We start from the raw sequence: 19,719 nt of genomic DNA, 5'->3' as shown, positions 1-19,719 counted from the left end.
AGTTCCTTTTCATGTGTCCCCAGAGGAGATTGAAGCCCCTAAGGACTGTGATTTACTTTCATTTTGCATGAATTTGGGAAAGCATATGCATATTTTCACAGTTTCTAACTAATAAAGTACAGCAAAGCAGGAGGAAAAGGCTATCGAAATGTGCCTCAGACTCTTTCGCCCCCAGAAATGCATTGATTTCTTCCACACTTATCCCCAAATTCCCAATATAGTTGTATTTAACCAGTTTCGTATGTGAGAAAGCTCAGAGCATAAGACAGACGTAGGCTTAAAGGTGCCCTTACAAATTAACATACCCCCTTCATTTAACTGAGGAGAGCACTAAAACTCACAAGGGTCTCAGAACTATTTGGAGGCAGAGGCAGGATCTCAACACAAAGCTCTGAACCCTCTAACCAGCCTTCTTTCCATTGTGCTCAGCCCCCACCTCATCAGTTAAGTCAGAGAAGAGCTCTGGGTTTTTGCCTTCTGACCGCGGTTCCCTCGGACCCATCTCTTAACTTCTTCCATGAAGAACTGATAACGCCCGGTGGACTAGCGCTCTGAGTGTGAGAAGTATGATTCCTATGCTGGTTGAATTCAATGTTTTACAAGCGAAATTAAAGTGAAAGAAGGCCCCACATGGAATTATGAACTTTGATCATCTAAACCAGGGTTTTTCAACAGCAGCAGCATTCATTTTTGCAGCAGGATAATTTTTTGGCAGGGCCGTCCTGTGCGTGGTAGGGAATTGAGCAGCATCCCTGACTTCTGACCTTGACCAACAGACACCGGTAGCAGCCCCCTCCCCCACATTATGACAACCAAAAGTATCTTCAGACATCGCCACATGTCCTCTGGGGGCAGAATCGTCCTCAGTGGAGAACCACTGATCCAGCCTTTATGCGTTTTCCCCTAGCGTGGTGCGTGGCAAAGAGCAGGCACCACGGTCTGCGAATAGATTAATGGAACGTGCACCCATTATTGATTGTCTGGGTCGATTCATTCTTGTTTTGTTTCAGTATTGATTTTGCCATCCTTCTTCCAAAGCTAAAATGCATTCAAACTTTGTGTGTGAGTTGAAATACATTGAGAAAGTCCAGAAAGTTTTGCTTTTCTGATGGGAAGGGGGATTCTCCTGGCTTTTCGGCTAAAATGAGGCACTTTTCATGCCGCTGGGCCAACCATGGCTTGAACACACCCTTGGTGCGGGATGACCAGCTTTGAGCACATGTCTGAGGATGGGAGTAGGGACCACGAGAGGAATCTGCATCAGGACCGGAGGCGAGGAGGCATTAGTGACACCACTGTGCAAAGTAGGTAGGGACAGAGGGAGAAATCAGTGCTGACTTATTTATTCTGAACTCTCAGACATATTAGTGGCACTGAACGTCCCCAGAAAGCAGTGACAGGAGGATGAGAAATGAAGTGTTATGTCAAATATTAAGGCATAACATTGCAATAACGGCTAAGTTGTCCTGGTCCCTGAGGCGGGAGTCAAAGCTGTGGCCTGGGCTCCCTCCGGCAGGGCAGTGATGGGTACAGTTTGTGATCACATGGGCTGTGGTGAGGCTGGTGAGCCACAGGATGAGAGCGGGTGCCCCAAGCCAGGGACCATCATTGCGAGGCAGTGATGTCTGTAAAGCTCCAAAGAGCCCGTTCATCAGCGGTAACGCACATTTCTTCTCAGCACACCCACCTTGCTGGTGCCCTCTCTCCATGCATCTCTGCCACTGTCCCACATGATTCAGTTGACATGTTTCCCTTTCCATCTGCTTTTCTCTGTTTGAGGCTCTTTGTCTGTAATTTTCACCTCTCCATAGATCCGTGTCTCCATGTTTCTTTCCTTCTGCCTCTGTGTGTGTGTTTCCATCTCTCTCTCTCTCTCTCTCTCTCTCTCTCTCTCTCTCTCTCTCTCCCTCTCCCTTATTGTCTCTCTCTCTCCTTCCCTCCTGCAGGGTCTCTGTCTCTGTCTCTCCCACCCATCCATTACAGCCTCATCTGGCTGAGTCTACAACGGCATCTGAGTCCCTGAACTCTGTTTCTCAGGACTCCTCTCTTCCCACGGCATCTCCACCTCATCATCCGGCACCCTCGTGAAGGGTCTCTGACACAAGGGGCACCGCACCAGCTCAGGAGCAGAGCACAGTGGGGCTCATGTGCAAATGCACGATTTGAATCTACAAAAGTCAGTGGGTGGATTGTGTCCCAAAAGCCCGGATAGGACTGTCAGCCTCTGTCAGTGTGTTTGTTTTCACACTAGGCTTGGAAGGAGACACTAACTGGTTTAGCTAACTAGGAAAGAACTAGAAGTGCAGGCAGTTAGGTAAGCAGGGCAGGGGTGGTGTGTGGACATGAGCTCAGACCCAGTCCCCCAGCTGTCGCAACCTGAGCCTCGTCCTCCCACAGCTCTGCCGCTTTACCAGTCGGATTCTTCCTCCATCTCTGTGTGTGTCTCTCTCTCTCTCTCTCTCTCTCTCTCTCACACACACACACACACACACACACTGACTCACTCACACACTTTCCTTAATGTTTGTGCCCTGGTTGCTGTCTTACACTCAGCTATGCCCTCATCCCTCTCCTACCTGCATGTTTTATCCCCTCTCTGTGCCTTTGATTTCATGGATGGAAAACACAGCACAAAGGAAACAAAACAAGAAAGAAAGAGAGAGAGAGAAAGAGAGGAAGGAAGGAAGGGAGGAAGGAAAGAGAAAAAAAGAGAAAAAGAAAGGGGAGAGAGAAGGGAGGAAGGAGAGAGGGGAAATGTGGAGACAGTTGAGCCAGAGGCAACCAGGAGTGGTGGAATAACAGAGCGCGTAAATCATTACCAAAAGTATAAGTGAATTCCACTGTAGCTGCTTTCACTGGAAATGGTGCCAGTGCTTGTGGCAATGACGAGTTGGCACACAGGATGTCATGGGCACCTGGACCTGACGGAGGAGCACCCACGCTGTGGTGACCCAACAGGGGGACTCTGGAGTTCAAAGCACGCTGGATCCTTGAACTTCTCCTGGGCCATTGCTACTTTCAAATGCAAGGGAGAACTCAAGAGGGTCTTGGCTGATTAGCCATGGGGCATGATGCCGCACGTGGCCAGGGTCCCTGTGGAGAGGTCCCTGTGCCTTAGAAGGGGATTCTGCTTCTTCCTGGGGGAAGATCCAGGAAAGCCAAGAGTCCAGGTCCAGTGAGCAACTCCAGCCCAGCCCTGAGGTGGCTTTGGGGCCCTGGACAGGCTTCTGCCGCTGCAGGGAACTGGGGGAATGGATGGAGAAGGCAGGATGGATGGCAGAACGCATCCACCTCGCCATGGAGGGGCTGCTCCTAGCTCAGAGCCCGGGTGGGGACAATGGAGTCCACAAGTGGTGTTGCTGCCGTTGTTGACCCTAAGAGACGCCCCACCCTTTCCCTTGGTTGATGGAGCCAGAGCCATTACCAAATGTAGACCTGTCCAGGGTAACTTCCTGTGAGAAGACCCCAAGCCCATCACAGCCAAGAAGAAAGGACGTCTTTGTGGGTTTCCTAGGGCTGCCATCACAGATTACCACAAACTGGATAGCTTAAAACAACACAAATTTATTCTCTCACCGTTCTGGAAGCCAGAAGTCAAAATCAAGGTGTCATCTGGGCCCTGCTGCCTGCAGGGGTTCCACAGAAGATCCCCTCCCTCACCTCCTCCAGCTTCTGGTGGCTCCAGGTGATCGTTGGCTTGTGGCTGTGTCATTTCAGTCTCTGCTTCATCTTCACATGGTTTTCTCATCACCTGTGTCTCTGCGTCTCAAATCTCCCTCTGCCTTTCTATTATAAGGGCACATGTCATTAGATTTAGGGCTACCTTCAATCCAAGTGATTTCATCTCAAGATCCTTAAGTTCATTCCACTGAAAAGACTGTTTCTCCAAATGAAGTCACATTCACAAATTCCAAGAGAGAACCAGTAATCAACCCATGACACAGAAACTAAGGTATAGAGAAGAGTTCCTGTTTCATTCTCATGGCAGACCTCCAGCCCATAACTTCAGACCCTTGTCCTATGGTGAAGCTTTCACATGTATTATCCGAAGTAGTCTCCATCAAAACCCTCAGTGGCAGATTCTACTATTATTCCCATCTTATAGATGAGGAAACTGAGCCCAGATCCATACCAGTCCAATAAACGCAGGCAATGTCATCCCGACCTCCACTCCTCACCACCACAGGTGGAGCCAAGGTTTAGTTTCTCCCATTTGAAACAGGCAGGTGAAGGCAGGAGCAGGAGGAGTTAAGAAAAGCAGCTGAGCCAGTGTCCTTATGATCCCCACAGTCTCCCACTTCACTTGTCTCTTTCTGGAGCATGGATTGTCTTGGTATGTGGCACCTGCCTGAAGAACATAGGAAATGGATGGATGATTCAAGAATCCAGTTTCCCAACTGGTATTTGAATTAGCACGTGGGCTGGGATTTTAGTGGACATAAAGTGCCTGTAATAAACAAAGCTCACCACCAACTACTCTGCTGCTTTCTTCCACACAAGTGCATGAATTATTGAGAGAGCTCATTTGCAGCATTCACACAGTTCAAAGGGCTACTTTGGATGTTAATCAGAAAACACACACTGTCAAAAGGAGCTACTTAGAGTGTCTTACAAAATTCATAAAGCTTTGCCTGAAAAACTGGATCATTCACAGATATTGGGTGTTCAGAGATACTAGGCAGACCTACAGTAAGCAAACACAAGTAGCCCTTGTACGTAAAAATGTAATGCTGAGCTGTTTCTATTACAAAGCATCTTCATTTCTCACCAATCTTTTTCAGTTACCTGAACCCTCTTATCACTACTACATCTAAAGCGGGAACCCCTGCAGGCAGGGTTCAGATATTATGGGCTTTATCTTTTTATTTCAAACACATTTGTTCCATCCAATCTAAGACCTGAGCATTCTGTAATCCAGCCGGGACCAAGATGCTATCGCTTTGTAGGAGTTTAATAAGCCCCATGCATTCAATTGGGAATTGCCAGGATAGAGATTATTTCTAAATCTATTAGAACACGTTACAAATACCACAAATGTTCAAGATTGAGTTGGGTCTCAGAAACAGCAAGAGGCATTCTTGACCTACATTTTCAAATAACCCTTGAGGTAAATGTCTTCCACATTTTCTCGAATATTTGAATAGCATAATAAAAATAATATTAGTCATGTAAATAAATAAAAGAGAAAATTGATATAATTTGCTATTGGACTCCTAAGAAGGAATGCAGATAATCACTTTTAGAAAATTGGATATATAAAAATCCACAAATTTCAAAACAGGTCAATTAGAGTGTATTGATTCACATTACAAAAGAATTTTCCAGTTTATTTCTTAATGACAGCTCTGTTAATGCTTTCATGATATTTGTTTGTAAATAAACATCCCCCTGGTAGAGAAGATTGAAGAATATATCTACTACCATAAGTGAAGATAACTTTCAATGCCATAAGGTTTTACTGTGAAAAATTAAATACTTATATTTTCAGGAACAAAGCTAATACAGTTTGCCAGATATACTTGTACCTTCAACATTAGAGTTTTTAATAGTAGACCTCATACCATCATTTTTTTTCTAAGCCAAAGTCCAGATGCATCAAGTTACTAAAACCCTTTATTCAAGAATGCCAAATTATGTGATTTTGTTATAAGACTGTTATGGCCAGTTTGTTGTCAAGGTATTTATTATTGGGCCTCTCTTTGATCCCATTCACCATCTGAAGCTAACACTGAGTTACAGTACCTTCGACCTGAGTGACCCAAATCCAGTGTCCCTGGGGTCATTTCAGTGACTTACATGCTGCAGCTCTTAATGAAATCATATAATTACTCATCATCACTTAATAAGATAAAGGCATCCTGAAAAAGCCAAAGAGAAAACGCTAAGTGGATTTTTGAGTCATAAATACCACCAACGGGCATAACAATGAATGAAAATGAAAGGACATGGAATGAAAGGACATGGAAATCATTTGGTAAATTTCCCAAGAATAAGGTCATCGTTCCTCTTGTCCTGAGGGGAAAATGTCTTGAGAAAAGTCATATCATTTTGAAAATTTTTATGCTCATTTAAATCATGTAAAATGCAGTTTTTGGTGCTGTCTTGATTTTACCTATTTCTAGTTCCCCTGCACCATTGAGTAGCCCTTTCTCTTTCAGTGGGTAAACTTGGATGCATTTTCTAGGGTTCTGGGGTTTAATCGCTGTCTAAGCACGCATCACTCCCATTAAACTGTCAGCGCATCAGCTAGCTACAGGCAGCTGTTGCTTGGCTCAGGTGGTCTCATGATCTCCCCACCCCATACCGTCAGTGTTCAAGGGCCCAAAGGAGCTGGATGAGGAATGTTTGATGATGTGAGCTTATAGAAAAATAATAAAAGCAGGGAATATGTTGAAGCAAAAGAAACAGGAATTTTGAGTTGTTTTAGATTCAGTAAGTGAGAATGAGTTGTGGTAGAGATACAATGTTAACATGAAAATACTCCATATCTCCTCTTGGATGTCCCCAAACACAGCAAATGAAACATGTCTGAAAACAAACCCATCACCTTTTGCTCCAAAATATGCTCTTTCTCCTATGCAGTCTTTCACAGGTCATGGTTCCACTGCCCACCTAGTGTCCTGAGCTTACAACCCAGGAGAGAGCCATCCCTGACACCTCCTTCTCCACCACCACTCCCATTTGTCATCAGTTCTGAAACCATCTCCCTGGGCCTCCTTCACAGTTCACAATCCACTCCCTCCCTTATACCCACAGTTGCCCCCTGAGCTCAGACAATTGTCATGTCTCTTTCACCTGCACATCCTCCTTCCTGGTTTCTCAGCTCCAGGACTGCACACCCAAAGCCCATTCTCTAGCCAGAGCTGCTTACCTGGTACATCATGAGTCACAGGAGTGCCAACATGCTGATCCCTCAGCCCTTGAGAGGGCCAGAAGAGCTCCTTGCATTCATCCCAGTGTGTTGCACAAGTGCCTCTTGTCTACATACATCTTGAAGTTAGAAAGGTGGGAAGCCCTGGGCTAAAGGATCAGTGCTGTCTGTGCCAAAACAGCAGAAACTCAGATCCTGAGTTAGTCCAGTTAAAGCTGGGGAGTGTTAGTAGAAAATGCATCTAGTGGCTGAGCATTGATTGGACTCATGCATTGCAGGGGAGCTTGAATGAGGGTCATAAAGAAAGGACTGAAAGGAGTCAATAGTTATTTTGCAAATAGAATTAACCTGGAGAGGAAGGAGTCAATGAGGACTCTGGGGTTCAAGCTTTAATGTCTGGAAGGATGATGACAAGATTGGACACACAGGAGAAAGTGGCATTTGGGCATGAGGGTGGGAGCGGGGGCTGGCCTTCATGAACTGGGTTTGCAGACCATGGCATTTAAAATTCAGGATGGACATTCATGTGGAAATGTCTAGCAAAGCATCTGAAATTCAATTCTAGGGCTCAGGAGAGAAAACAAACTGGAAAAGACAGACGCAAGAGCTATTTATAAAAAGATGACACAAACAGCCAAGCTCTCCAAGAGAGAAGGCTGAGAACAGGCCACTGGGAACACTGTTTAGGGGACAGAGAAAAGGGTCCATGAAAGCAGAGTGAGAAGTCAGAGCTGTAGGAAATCTGGGAGCCCAGAGTGCTGTGGCAGCCAAGAGTTCCAAGAACAAAAATGTCAACAGCATCAAGTGTCATAATAGCACAAGGAGGATGAGGACCAAGAGGAAACCACAGAGCTTCACAATCAAGGGTCGTAGTTGACTTCCAAAGAATAATTTCAGTAGCTGATGGTGATAGAAGCTGTGTCAGTTCAGGTTTTTCAAGAAGCAGTTACCAAAAAGATTGGACATGTGAGGGATTTATTAGGAAAGAGGGAGGAAGCAGAAGTAGGTGGCAGGGGAGCGGGGAGGTCCAGGGACCACAGCATAGGTCTGACACCTGCGAGAGGAGAAGGGAAGGAAGGACTGGGGAGGAAGAACCTCAGACTTCAATGCACTCCTGAGAAGGCTGCAGCCAGGCCCGTAGGGAACCCCTTTGCAAAAGTCATCTATTAGAGAAACCCTGCACTGGGCAGGAAAGCTCTTCAGGAGCATGCTTGTCATGCTTGTCATTGGCTTGGAGCAGCCCAGAGGAAGGGTAGCCTTGGCACTCGGAGTGCAGCTGGAGACTGTCAGCCAGCCTTTCTCCCCACAGCAGGTGCCCTTAGGGTGCATTTCCATGGCACCATAGGATCCAAAGTGAGTGATCTTAAGCAGGAAGTAGAAACACTAATACTCTGGTCAAAGCTGTTCTTATCTCTATACACAGCACAGCTGAAACAGAGGAGACACAGGGAGAAGTTTAGCAGGTGGGCAAGGCCTGGTAAGGAGGCCATACTGTGGTGTTTCCACCTGAAACCATCGTAGAAACCCATTAACTAGGTGGCCAGCCAAGGTTACAGGGTTTTGTAGAATTGCTGAGACTAGAGCCTGCTCACCATTGTTCCTGCCTGGATCTCCACAAGCCCTGTGCCCTCCCAGCATTTCCAGTCACATATGGAAATGCTCCACCTACCATGGTGTGTCCCAGTGCAGGCTGCTGCCTTCGATGTGCGTTTTTATTTTGCATACAGTGTTTCGAAGGGTCTTATTTCCTCCATTTCTCTGGTCAGTTAGGGCATTGAAGAGCTTAAGTTAGTGCACCAAAGAGAAGCGAGCTCTTCATGCCCCGTGGAGAGGGGTGGGGCAATTCCACCTGCCTCAGGGTGGGCTGTGATGAGGTATCTTGGAAAGTGTGCCCACGCACATGCCATTGCCCTCTCTTGACCTGAATGGCCGAGCACTGGCACACGTTTACCACACCAAGGAAACCCACTAACTGCTCTGTGTTTGTTTCCAGGTGACCTCATACATTTGCCTCCATACCTTAGAATGGACTTTTTGTTAAACCGAGGTGGTCCGGGCACCAGCAGGGACCTGAATTTAGGACAAGCGTGCTTGGAACCTCAGAAAAGTCGGACCCTGAAACGCCCCACGGTCCTCGAGCCCATCCCAATGGAGGCCTCCTCCTCCACCTCGTCCACGAGGGAAGGACAGTCGTGGCAGCCAGGGGCCGTGGCCACATTACCTCAACGAGAAGGGGCAGAGCTGGGACAGGCAGCTAAAATGAGCAGCTCCCAAGAATCCCTGCTCGACTCTCGGGGCCATTTGAAAGGAAACAACCCCTATGCCAAATCCTACACCCTGGTATAACAAACAGCGTGACTGGACAGTCGTTGTAAATACAATTTAAACAATTCAATCAAAGCTACCTTTTTTTTACAGAATTCCAATATTTATAATTAAAGAAAATTGCCAAAATATATTAAAAAAAAAAAAAAAAAGAAAAGAGAAACTACTGAAACCACAGACAGTGCAAAGACTCTCCTGCTTTTTTTCTGTCTGAGTGTGAGCTCCATCCGCCTGGGCATCTGATTTTTTGGGAAAGAAGTCCAGTTTTATGATCTTCACAGGCTATTGCATTTTTACTGATTTTCTACAAAGTGCATGGGGGACTAATTAAATCTTCTGACTAGAAGTTCTATCACACAAGAGTCAAGAAAGAAAACGGGGAAAAATTAGCCTATTTGTGAATTTAAAAGGAACACTGAATTGGGGGCAGGGGAAGACTTTAGTCATGTCTGCACACCTTTCGTTCCCATTAGAAGTTGGGTCCACAATTTGATCTTCTTTTGTTGTTAATTAGGATGAGTGCCGTCAGTAAGGGGGTGGGGGGATCAATTCGGTTTTCTTTTTTGTTTATTTTTTAATTTAATGAGACACTCTTTGCATTTTGTCTAAGCGAAATAAAAAAGAAAACGTCGTCTGCCTTTATTTCAATGTCTACTTCTCTTGTCTCTGACTGATGGCTTGGTCCTCCCTCCTCCTGATGCTTGTGTTTGCCAACACCAGGACTGGACTCAGAACCCAGCTTAATAAACCAGAGAAGATACTAACACTGTGAACTCCTCAGGTGTAGCTGGGAAAAGCAGACGAGGCGCAGCTCCCGCTCTCAGGCTGGGTGTTCTGAGCCCCTGCGAGGCTCTGCTCCTGCCCACGGCAACTGGCCCTCTAGGTAGATCAGGAATCAGTAGACTATGGCCCACAGGCTGAATCTAGCCCACTGTTGTTTGGGTAAATAAAGTTTTACTGGAACCACATGCACTATTTGCTATTTTCTATGGCTACTTCCATGCCACATGGTGGAGATGAGTAATTGTAAGAGAGACAGGATGGCCCGGACACCGAAAATATTGACTGTCTAGCCCTTTACAGGAAAATTTTGCAGGCCCCTGCTCTAGAGTCCCACATTTAGCCCTCGCTTACATGAGAAAGGAATAGAGCCATGGGTCCTACCTGTGACCTGCTCTATCTCCACTATGACTGGTATCTAAATTTGCAATAGACCATTTTAACATATGGCGCCTCCAATCCACTCCTCTGTACCCAGAGGAAAGCTAGTCAATAGTAAGTGATATTCCTCTGAAGTCTAAGTTTGAATTTCCCTTCCTCTCAGTTTAAATTGTTTACCCTGTGGCTCATATTAATGGAGGACTTACTCATGGATAGCGAGAACTGCCTCCCTCAGTCCGTGTCCCTTATGCAGAGCACTTTCCTAAGAGCATGTAATTGTCCCATGACACCAACTCCCCATGCCAGGCTCACTTCCCTAAAAGGTAAGGGTGACCAAGTCTCCGTGTCAGAGTTTTGGCATTGACCAGAAAACTTGATCAGACCTTGTGGCTGCTCGGTCTCCCGGTAACAGACTGCACAGGTGCCCTGTGCCACCTTCTCCTTTAATGTTCTCTGCAGGCCCCGTTCAGGCACCAGCATAGACTGGAGCCAGTTATTGCCATCTCAGCACACTCCTGGGAATGTCTTTTCTTCCTTTCTTCTCTCCCAACCTTTCTTCCTTCCATTTATATTCCAGGCAGGCCCACGTACCTGCTTAGATTGACGCAGAGCTCTTGCACAATGGGCCAGGACCATGTCAAGCCTCCAGCATGAGGCGCCTCCATGAGTGTGAGGTGTGCTTTATTTCTTGCCATGGTTACAGAATTTAATCCATCCTGACAGCTTATTGTCTGCATCCTCACAGACTGCTTTTTTATGGAAAAGATATGAAATGCTACTTTCTGGGGGAAAAAAAATTAAAGCTTTATCTTTCATCCATCTAAAACTTTTATATTCCCCAAACTTAGAAGTTTATCTTTTTAAAAAAATTTTCCTCTCAAGCTGTTCAAAAATAAAAACTTCTACATCATGTCTGCCTCTGGAATGGATTGCTTTCAAAACTTCTGCCTTAAAAATACTAGTTAAAGTGAGTTCAGCATGCAAGCACTGTGTCAAAAATCTTACCTCCTTACCTCTCAGATAGGGGCCTAACATTGCTGTCTACAAAGGGGTCCAGAGCTATATATTAAAGGGGACTGTATATTAAAGAGATCATTTCTGAGAGTAATAATAATTCATTTTTCTCAGGACCCTGCCTGTCTCTAATCTGATTTGTCTGGGGAAGGTCATTCTATTAGCCTAAGTCTGCAAACAGATTACTCTTAGAATGCTGAAACTCAGATAAATTCTTGATCCTCTGGCCACTAGCTACTGGGTAGATGGACAATAGCTATTGGTCAGGGGACTGGGTTTTCTGCTTAGCGTCTGTCTGGCTAGAAGCCTAAAAAATGCCCGCCTCCCTGAAGTAAGCAAGGTCTTCCCTTAATATCTACCCAGTAAGCCAAACAGCCTCAGTGCTCACTCCGTCTCCAGGAGTACTGGTGCTTCTGCTTAATTCATGCATCTTCCCAATCACTTGCATCTATGTCCACCATGACCAAGAGATGAGGGTGGAAAAGTTGAGGTGGGATGAGATGGGACAGTAGGATGACATGGAGCTGCTCATGAGCTAGACTGGATAAGCCCTAATCCCATCCATCGTCTTCGGACCCTTGCTATCAAGACGCTTGAATTATCTTAGGACACAGAAAACACACTGTTGCTTAAATTGCTCTTACAATAAGTGGTAGATCACCACTCAGTTAAGGTCCCTCTGACTTGGTTCCATGATCCCTAAACCACTGATATGCCAAAAGTTTTGTGCAGTTTTTAAGAAAACCACTGAGGCCTTCCAGAGAAGCTCTGGAAATTTCCAGCAATGCTGCACAGCCGTGGACCAGCATAAGATTGGAAGTCTAAGAACTAGTTTGTTACAGACCACCTACCCTAGAAAAGTTTAAAGGAACCTAACTGTATGCTCACATTTAAAAATACCCTTTTAACATTCTAAAGAATGTGGCCCAGAGAGCATCTCAGCTTTCTGAGAGCACCTGGAAAGACTAAATATCAACAATTTAGCATCCAGGACTCCTGAACTGCACGTTGCTTCTCCACCATAGGTCCAAGATGACACATCCAACACAGGGTCCTAGGAGTGAGGCTGGAGTGAAAGGTTTTCTGCAGATCCTGGAAACCAAGCTGTCAGGATACCTAATGAGGGCTTTAATCAAGAAGGAATCTTCAGACCTGTGTAAAAGCCGTGTCCATTTGCTGTTGTATGTTTATTTGCTTGAGAAGCAGACTTGTGGTGGCAGAGCCCTTGAGTAGCCTAAAGAATGACCCTGATGAGCCAGAGCTATAGCAGGGTCAGATGGCAACTATGGACAGGACCTGGCTGAGCCCCTCACCCCCCAGTGAGCTGGGACTAAAGACTGGAGGGTCCTCAGCCTAGCTTGGGTCACCTAAGAGCCATCAGACATGGGAGTGGGAATAACTGTCAGGGACAGCCCCTGGGTCCCCTGCATTTGCACAGTCTTCTCAACAGAGGCTCTGATGGCACCTACACTGCACTGCATTTTCAAGGATGTGTGTATAGAAAATATCCTCAGAAGACAGAGATTGTGTCTCCCTGCTGGATGAAAAGTAGATGTGTTTGCTGATCAGGAAAATAAAAACAGTGTCCTCCTCTTAGGCAAAGTTCGGGTAGGTTTGCTAGCAGCCCTCTTCAAAAGTTTGGGGTTTTCTAGGCATTACACACAGATGGTCGAGGCTCACAAACTCGATGGCCCCTGACTGTCAGGCTGGCCCCTTGCCTCCTTCCATCTTCAGTCCAGTTTCATCTCCTCAGTGAGACCCTCCCTGAATGCCCTATTTAATACCACAATCCACCCCCAGCGTTTCTGCTCTCCTATGCCTGATCTAGCTCTTTGTCTGTACCTTTACTATCTTCTTAATATATCATTTACTTATTCAGTTATTGTTGTAATAATAATTTAATATAATTAATAATTTAATATTATAATGTTATAATTTACTTATTTGTAATGTTTGTTTATTATCTGTCTTCCCTCACTAGAACGTCAGCTCCATAAGGACAGTATTCTTTGTTTTGTTTACTGGTGTCACCAGTTCTTAGAACAGTGCCTGATGCAGACTAGGCATTCTATAAATATTCGTTGAATGGAAAAAAAATGTTTGTGGCTTCCTAAGCTGGGAGTTGATGCCCAGCTATGACCCAAGCCCACTGCATGCACAGTGTCCACCTGGACTTCTCTGCCTCACCCATGGGCCTGGGGGACAGGGGAACAGATGTGAACATGGCACTCATACTGATTGCTGTGAGTAATAACATCCTAGTCTCTGACTCAGGAGTCTCATGTCTTCCACCAGCATCCACTATGGTAGGCCAATGTGCTAACCTTCAAATAAAGAAAAATCTCAGACTCTCTAAGTTCTTCACTAAACGCGTGTGGTCCACTCATTCACCGATGTTTTGCAATTTGGTGGGAATGCTATTTTTCCTTTCTTTCTCTGTTTTCTCAATCTCTCACTTTTAGAAAGAAAAAGAATTTTAAAAACTTGGAAAAAACAACTTTGAGCACATGGCAAGGGGTGTCTGCTTCATCTCCCAAGACAAGCTTGATGAAGCCAGAAAGCATTTGAGTCCTAAAAACTTCAACTGTAAGAAGAAAAGACAATGTTTATTATCTCTAACATTGTGTCTCCCCAGAGAGGGCCACGTTCTTCCTCAAGGAGATAACTCCATGGAGAAAAAGACCATCTGGGACATATGTTCATGTGTGTGTTGGGTGGGGAACATGCTCAGAAGGGCCCCTGAGGACAGCAAGGACTGGGCCAGACCTTAGATGGGTCACTATGTTAACCCAGGCATGACAATCAGAGGAAAGGCAGCATTTCCCACCATCTGCATGTGGACACAAGGCCTGTACTCTCAGAGGTAACTCAGCGTTGAGGGCTGAGTACCTCTGTAAACAGAAAGGACCTCCTCTTGCTACTCCATGAAAAAATATTTTACCAGTCTATAAAAAAGATGTTTCTTGTTTCTAGATCTGAAATTATAAGTGTCTTATAAAGGTGTGACTTCTGAAATGGAGCTATAATGGTACAGCATCCCAATCCAAGATTCGACCCCCAGGTACATGGAAAACCAGGACCCTTGCCCTGAGCATATCACAGTTCTTCATGCAACCACTGCCCACACTTGGTAAGACACAAATCCAACACATCCTGCACACCACATCCACAACCCTCCAACGTCTCCTTCCCCATCCAATGTGAGATGTGATCTGCTGTAGCCCTGGAAGGTGACTCATGATAGTCCCAAGAGGTATACTCCTCACAGGCAAAATCAAGCACCAGCAGGGGAAAGATGCAACATTAGCACTGCTTTGTTTTTACATATAGTATTAGCCCAGTACTGTACCTGTGTCTCCAACTGTTTAGCCATGTGACAAGAGAAGATTCCAGTCTCAATGAAATTTCTACTTATCTTCCTCAGTGGATTCTCTTTTAAAGATCTTTTTCCTGATTCTTAAGATAGTGGAAGGCTTTCTGCCCGCCCATGTAGCAAGAGTTAACCCTCAACATCACGTGCTGACCTTTCCAATGAGAGGAGTGACAGTTCTCTGCATTGAGCCAGGAGTAATAACGATGCTCCCAAAAAGTATGACAGGAGCACCCAGGAGGGAGCAGCCTCGTTGCTATGGAGCTAACTGGGAAACCCTCCAGCATCATCCTCATCAAAGACCCATCTAGAGATGTGTTTGTCTGCTTGCCTGCCTCATGTGCCCATTCTGCAGAATATGAAAAATTATTTGTTTAGTGGTGTAGGATCACAGGAGCACTGGTGGTTAGTGAGGCACATGGGAGTATAGCAAGAACACTGCACAGAGAGGCTCAGCTCCAGCAATGACTCCCCCAGCAGCTCATGGCGAGACCTCGTGCATGGCCATATGGTGTAAACATCTGCAAACAGATGGACCAGAGGATCTCTAAGGCCCTTCTGGCTCAACAATAAGATGACTCTTCTCAGTGTCAATCTCACTGGGTGAATGTTTGAGCTCCTGGAAAGTGCACGTGGGGGTCCAGGGTTGCATTACATTCATTACTTTGCACCCAATATGGCACCAGCCCAGACTGGTCGATGTTTAAAAAGGATGCTTATGAGGTGGCCGCAGGTGTGCAGATGTGTTGTGGAATGTACACCAGAGGCTAAAAATGTCCCTGAGCCCAGCTATATGGTAAATTTCAATCTTTTTGATAAACTCCCAAATTCAGCTAATTGCTGTGTGTTTGCCCTTTGTCCTGAAGGGGAAAAGAAGGTAAAGAAACAACCTGATTGTCGGCAGGGTTCAGGTATTGGAGGCTTTCCTTTTGGTGCAGAAAATCTCACATGCTGGTGTTGACAGATTGACCTTCGCTCAGGCCTTTCTAAATAAAAACTTCTCTTCAGGTAGGGATCTACCCGAACATCACATTTAGCAGATTTCTAAGTTTGTGCTGGTATTCCTTGTGTGACAATCAGCAGGAAAGGGATTTTTGTTGCTGTTGCTGTTGTTGGTAAAAAAAGGCTGGTGGTCTGCTGTGGGAGGTGCAGCCCCAGTTCCTCCCACGTACCCAGGCCGCTACTCCTGCCATAGCACCAGTCAGCAGGTACCTTGCATCTCTCAGCCTTGGAAATAGGAACCAGAGGACCAGAACTGAGCCAGCATTCTGAAACCAACCGAGGCTCCTGGAAGGCCAGCACACTCCGATCCCATCTCTTTCCCACACTCTCAGCAGACAGACACCAAGAAAACAAAGGCCATCAAAGACACACATCTTCCCTCTTCTACACCCACCTCCAAACTCCTCTGAGACTACACCCTTCCCGACCCCCACCCTCCCAGGGCAGTGGGACAAGTGCGCTCCTCCTGGCCACAGCTCATCTCTCCATCTGTGCTCTGGATCCCAACCTCTCCCAACCTACAAGACCCTCATTGCCCTCCTCTCCTTACTCCTGTATCTTCTTGCATATGCATAGGTAAAGACATTCAAGTCTTGCCCATGACAAAAAGAAGTCTCTCTCCACCTTACACTTACTAGACGCCATCCTGAGTCTCCCTCCCTTTGCAGTGTGGCATCCCATGGGCTTGGCACTTCCTCACCACCCATTTTTCCTCCCAGCCTCCTCCCTCCCCTGAAGCTGCTCTCCTCCAGGCCACAGAGGACTTCCTTGTGGACAAATTCATGTCACCACGGCAACCCTCCTGTTGGTTAACCTCTTCCGCAACATTGGACAAATCATCTTCTTCCTGGTTTCTGTTTTTATTTTTATTCCTCAGGCTAATTCTCAATTTCATGGGCAGAGTCCTCTTTCTCCAAAACTTCTTCAAATGTGTATGTCCCCAGAGTTCTACACGCAATCCTGTGCATTTCTTACCCTGGGCAATTTTAGTATCTCATCTCCAATCACAGATTTAGTTAGCATCTATATTCTGATGATTCCTAAATTTGTATCTCCAGCCTGAACTTCTGCCAGGCGCTCCTGGTCCACATCTGGCAGCCTCCTGGACAATTCCAGTTGGCTGTCCCATGCAAACCTCAAACTCAACCTACACAACACTGATGACTATACATGACCCCACTGCTCCTGGACCCTCTCTTCCTAAATCCCTATTCCAATGGATGCCTTTACCATCCCATCCAGAACTCTCCCTCACCTCCAAATTTGCTCACCATGTCTCTTATTCTCTCAGACCTTTCCCTGTGAGTCCTAATCTCTCTACAGCTGTTCTGGTTCATGTCCTTCCTCATGTGGATTCTAGAAATGATTTCCTGAAATTGGTCTTGGTATCTCCAATGCTGCACTCCTCCCAGTCTCATTCTCTGTGGTACCAGGGCCATATCGGTTTTTCTAGCTTGCAGGTCTCATTGACTCATTTGTTCCTTAATATCTCTCAAGGATTTTCCATTGCCTTAAGTAAAAATTCCAAACTCTACCGTGTGACATATAAGACCACTCAAAATCTGGCTCTTATCTGGTCTAGTCTAGTCTTGCCTAGACTACTCTCTTATCTCTATCGACACCTCTTCAATCCCCGCAACCCTCTCACACACTCAATGTTTCCACCCGTCTTTAATACTTACATGGGCACCCTTCTACCTGGAACATCACACCCCCCAACCTACCTGCCTGAATCATCCTCACCCATCTTTCTAAGCTCAGATCAGAGGTTACTGCCTATGGAGTAACTGGCCCTTCTCCCTTTGCATACCCTTAAGCCTGAGAGAGACACAAGCTCAGAGACCCTGGAGTTGCCTGCCTTTGCCCCTGTCATGGCACCTGCTATTCTGAATAATAATGATTTGCTTTGGATTTGCCTTTCTCTCAGGCCGTGAGCTACATGAGTGCAGGGGCCAGGTCTGCAGCAGACACTGTCCTCGCTTCACCCACACCTCCTCAGATCCCTTTTCTATTTCCCTGCACCCACCCCCTGGCTTCTATGTGCCTTTGCTTCCAATGGCATATACATGTGACTCTTTGTAGAGCCAAAATGCCTGGAAGTTGACATCCCTTTGACAAGATCTTGGCCAATGACTTCTATATTTAGGAGATGAAAGCCCAGCTCCCTTGCCTCCAGATGGAATAAAATCTGAGCTGCAATTCATCCTCATAACTCCATGTGGGGTCAGCCTGAAGCTGGGACTCTGCCAGATTCCTCCTCTTTGCTTCTTCCCTTTTCTAACCTTTCTTCCCTGACCCCCTTTCTGGTTTCTCCTTGTAGCATTTTAATTAATCATTTGCATATAAATTTGCATCTCAATTTCTATTTCTGGGGAGCTCTACCCAATGCAACTTCTTATTCTTCACTCTACCCCTGAACCTCCTCTAGTGCCTAATATGTAATAAATGTTCAACAAATATTTGACAATAAATAAGTAGGTGAATGGATGAATAGGTAAGAGTAGGTAGCATTGCAAATGTTAATACCCTCAGTCTCATTTTCCGCAGTTAATTGAATACTATCTGAGCTCCTCAATGTATGGGGCAACTAAATCTTGGCCAAAAGTAAAGGAGAAAGTGTAAGATTGAATTCTTTTGAAATGCAAAATTCTCTGCTGTACGTTCAAGGGGACAGGAGCCAGCCCTGGGCATCTGCTCCACAGCTGCTCATGAGCCCAGAGGAAGAAAATGGGAAGCAGTGTGAAAGCTCACTGACTCTACATTGCACAGTCAGATGGAGGCTTGTGCTGGTTTAAATCTTCCCTCTCACAAATGAATTGGCAGGACACCACTAAAGAGAGTGCTCAGCGAAGGACTTTTTCATCTGGATTGACAGGTTTGAGAGATAGGTGAATCAGTCAGGGCTTTGAAGTCAAGGAGGAGAAAATCATTTGGTTTTTCAGCAGGATTGGCTCAGCCAGGAAGGATCCAATTTTAGCACTATCTTTGATGACAAAATCCTTTCAGGGTTTATAACCTAATGAGGATTTATATTTCGACCAACAGTAAGGGTTTTCAAAGATAGAAGACAAGATATTTATAGGTTTTAGAATATATATGGAGCCTTTAACACATTTCCAGAAATTTGAGTTTGGCCTCCTTTGAAGGCTCCTTTGTGATACGCCTCTTTGTGGCTGATTCATGCTCCCAGCTCCCTGCTAGGAGAAGCCCAGTGTTTCTAACACCTGGGGCAAGAGCTTGTTGACTTGAGCTGAGCACAATATTTCCAAATAAAGCCAAAAAACAAAATGACATTTCACACAAAGTTAATAGGAGCTAGTGTTTGGACCAGAAATAATAACTATGGGAGAATGGGCTTCATTAAAACCTCTCCATTATACAAGTGGAAACCACTCTGAGACCCTCAACATATGCCACATCAAAGTGCAACCACCTGAAACTAGCTGAAACTCTTTCTATCTCCCTATCTCAAGTTATTTTACAAGCTGTCTTACAGGATGTAAGCTGAGCATGTGCAGAGAGAAGGACCTTGCCTTCCAGAAGCCTCTTATGAAATGAGAGGTTTTTCAGCAGAGAAAGCCTGGCATCCAGCATCTTCATTGCCTTATACTGATTTGGAGCTAGCCAATCCCTCCAACTTCCTCATTCCTTCAACCCCTTAGAACCTGCCCAGACTCTGAATTAAAGAGCCAGATTTGAGCTTTACCTCCTGTCTCCTTGCCAAACTTGCAATAAAGCCTTTATTTTCTCAAAAACCCAGTGCCATAGTATTGACTTCTATGGGCATCAGGCAGCAAGCCCTTGCTCAGTAACAAGGGTCCTTTCATCAAACACATAATCTCAAGGCTTAATGGAACAGCTCAAAAAGCACTTACTTGCTTTTCTTTAATCATCCCAAAGACTTTTGCCTGACTTCCCCATGTGCACCAACCTGCAGGAAACTTAAAACATAGTGATTTATTGTGGGATCAGTAGT

At 45.6% G+C, this 19,719-nt stretch overlaps 1 protein-coding gene across 1 annotated transcript in view; it reads left to right on the top strand.

Moving 5' to 3' along the window:
• The window catches only part of DSCAM (DS cell adhesion molecule), a 607,645-nt gene extending 597,842 nt beyond the window's left edge, over positions 1-9,803 (top strand). The window contains exon 33 of the mRNA XM_063083118.1: positions 8,865-9,803. Coding sequence (XP_062939188.1) covers positions 8,865-9,217 — 353 coding nt within the window. The 3' untranslated portion in view covers positions 9,218-9,803. The remainder of the gene's footprint in view (positions 1-8,864) is intronic.
• Positions 9,804-19,719: the final 9,916 nt, after the last annotated feature.

The sequence above is a fragment of the Cynocephalus volans genome, chromosome 1 (assembly GCF_027409185.1).
Source record: "Cynocephalus volans isolate mCynVol1 chromosome 1, mCynVol1.pri, whole genome shotgun sequence".
Lineage (NCBI taxonomy): Eukaryota > Metazoa > Chordata > Mammalia > Dermoptera > Cynocephalidae > Cynocephalus > Cynocephalus volans.
Note: the sequence above shows the minus strand (reverse complement) of the source record. Positions and strands in the feature narration are given on the sequence as shown.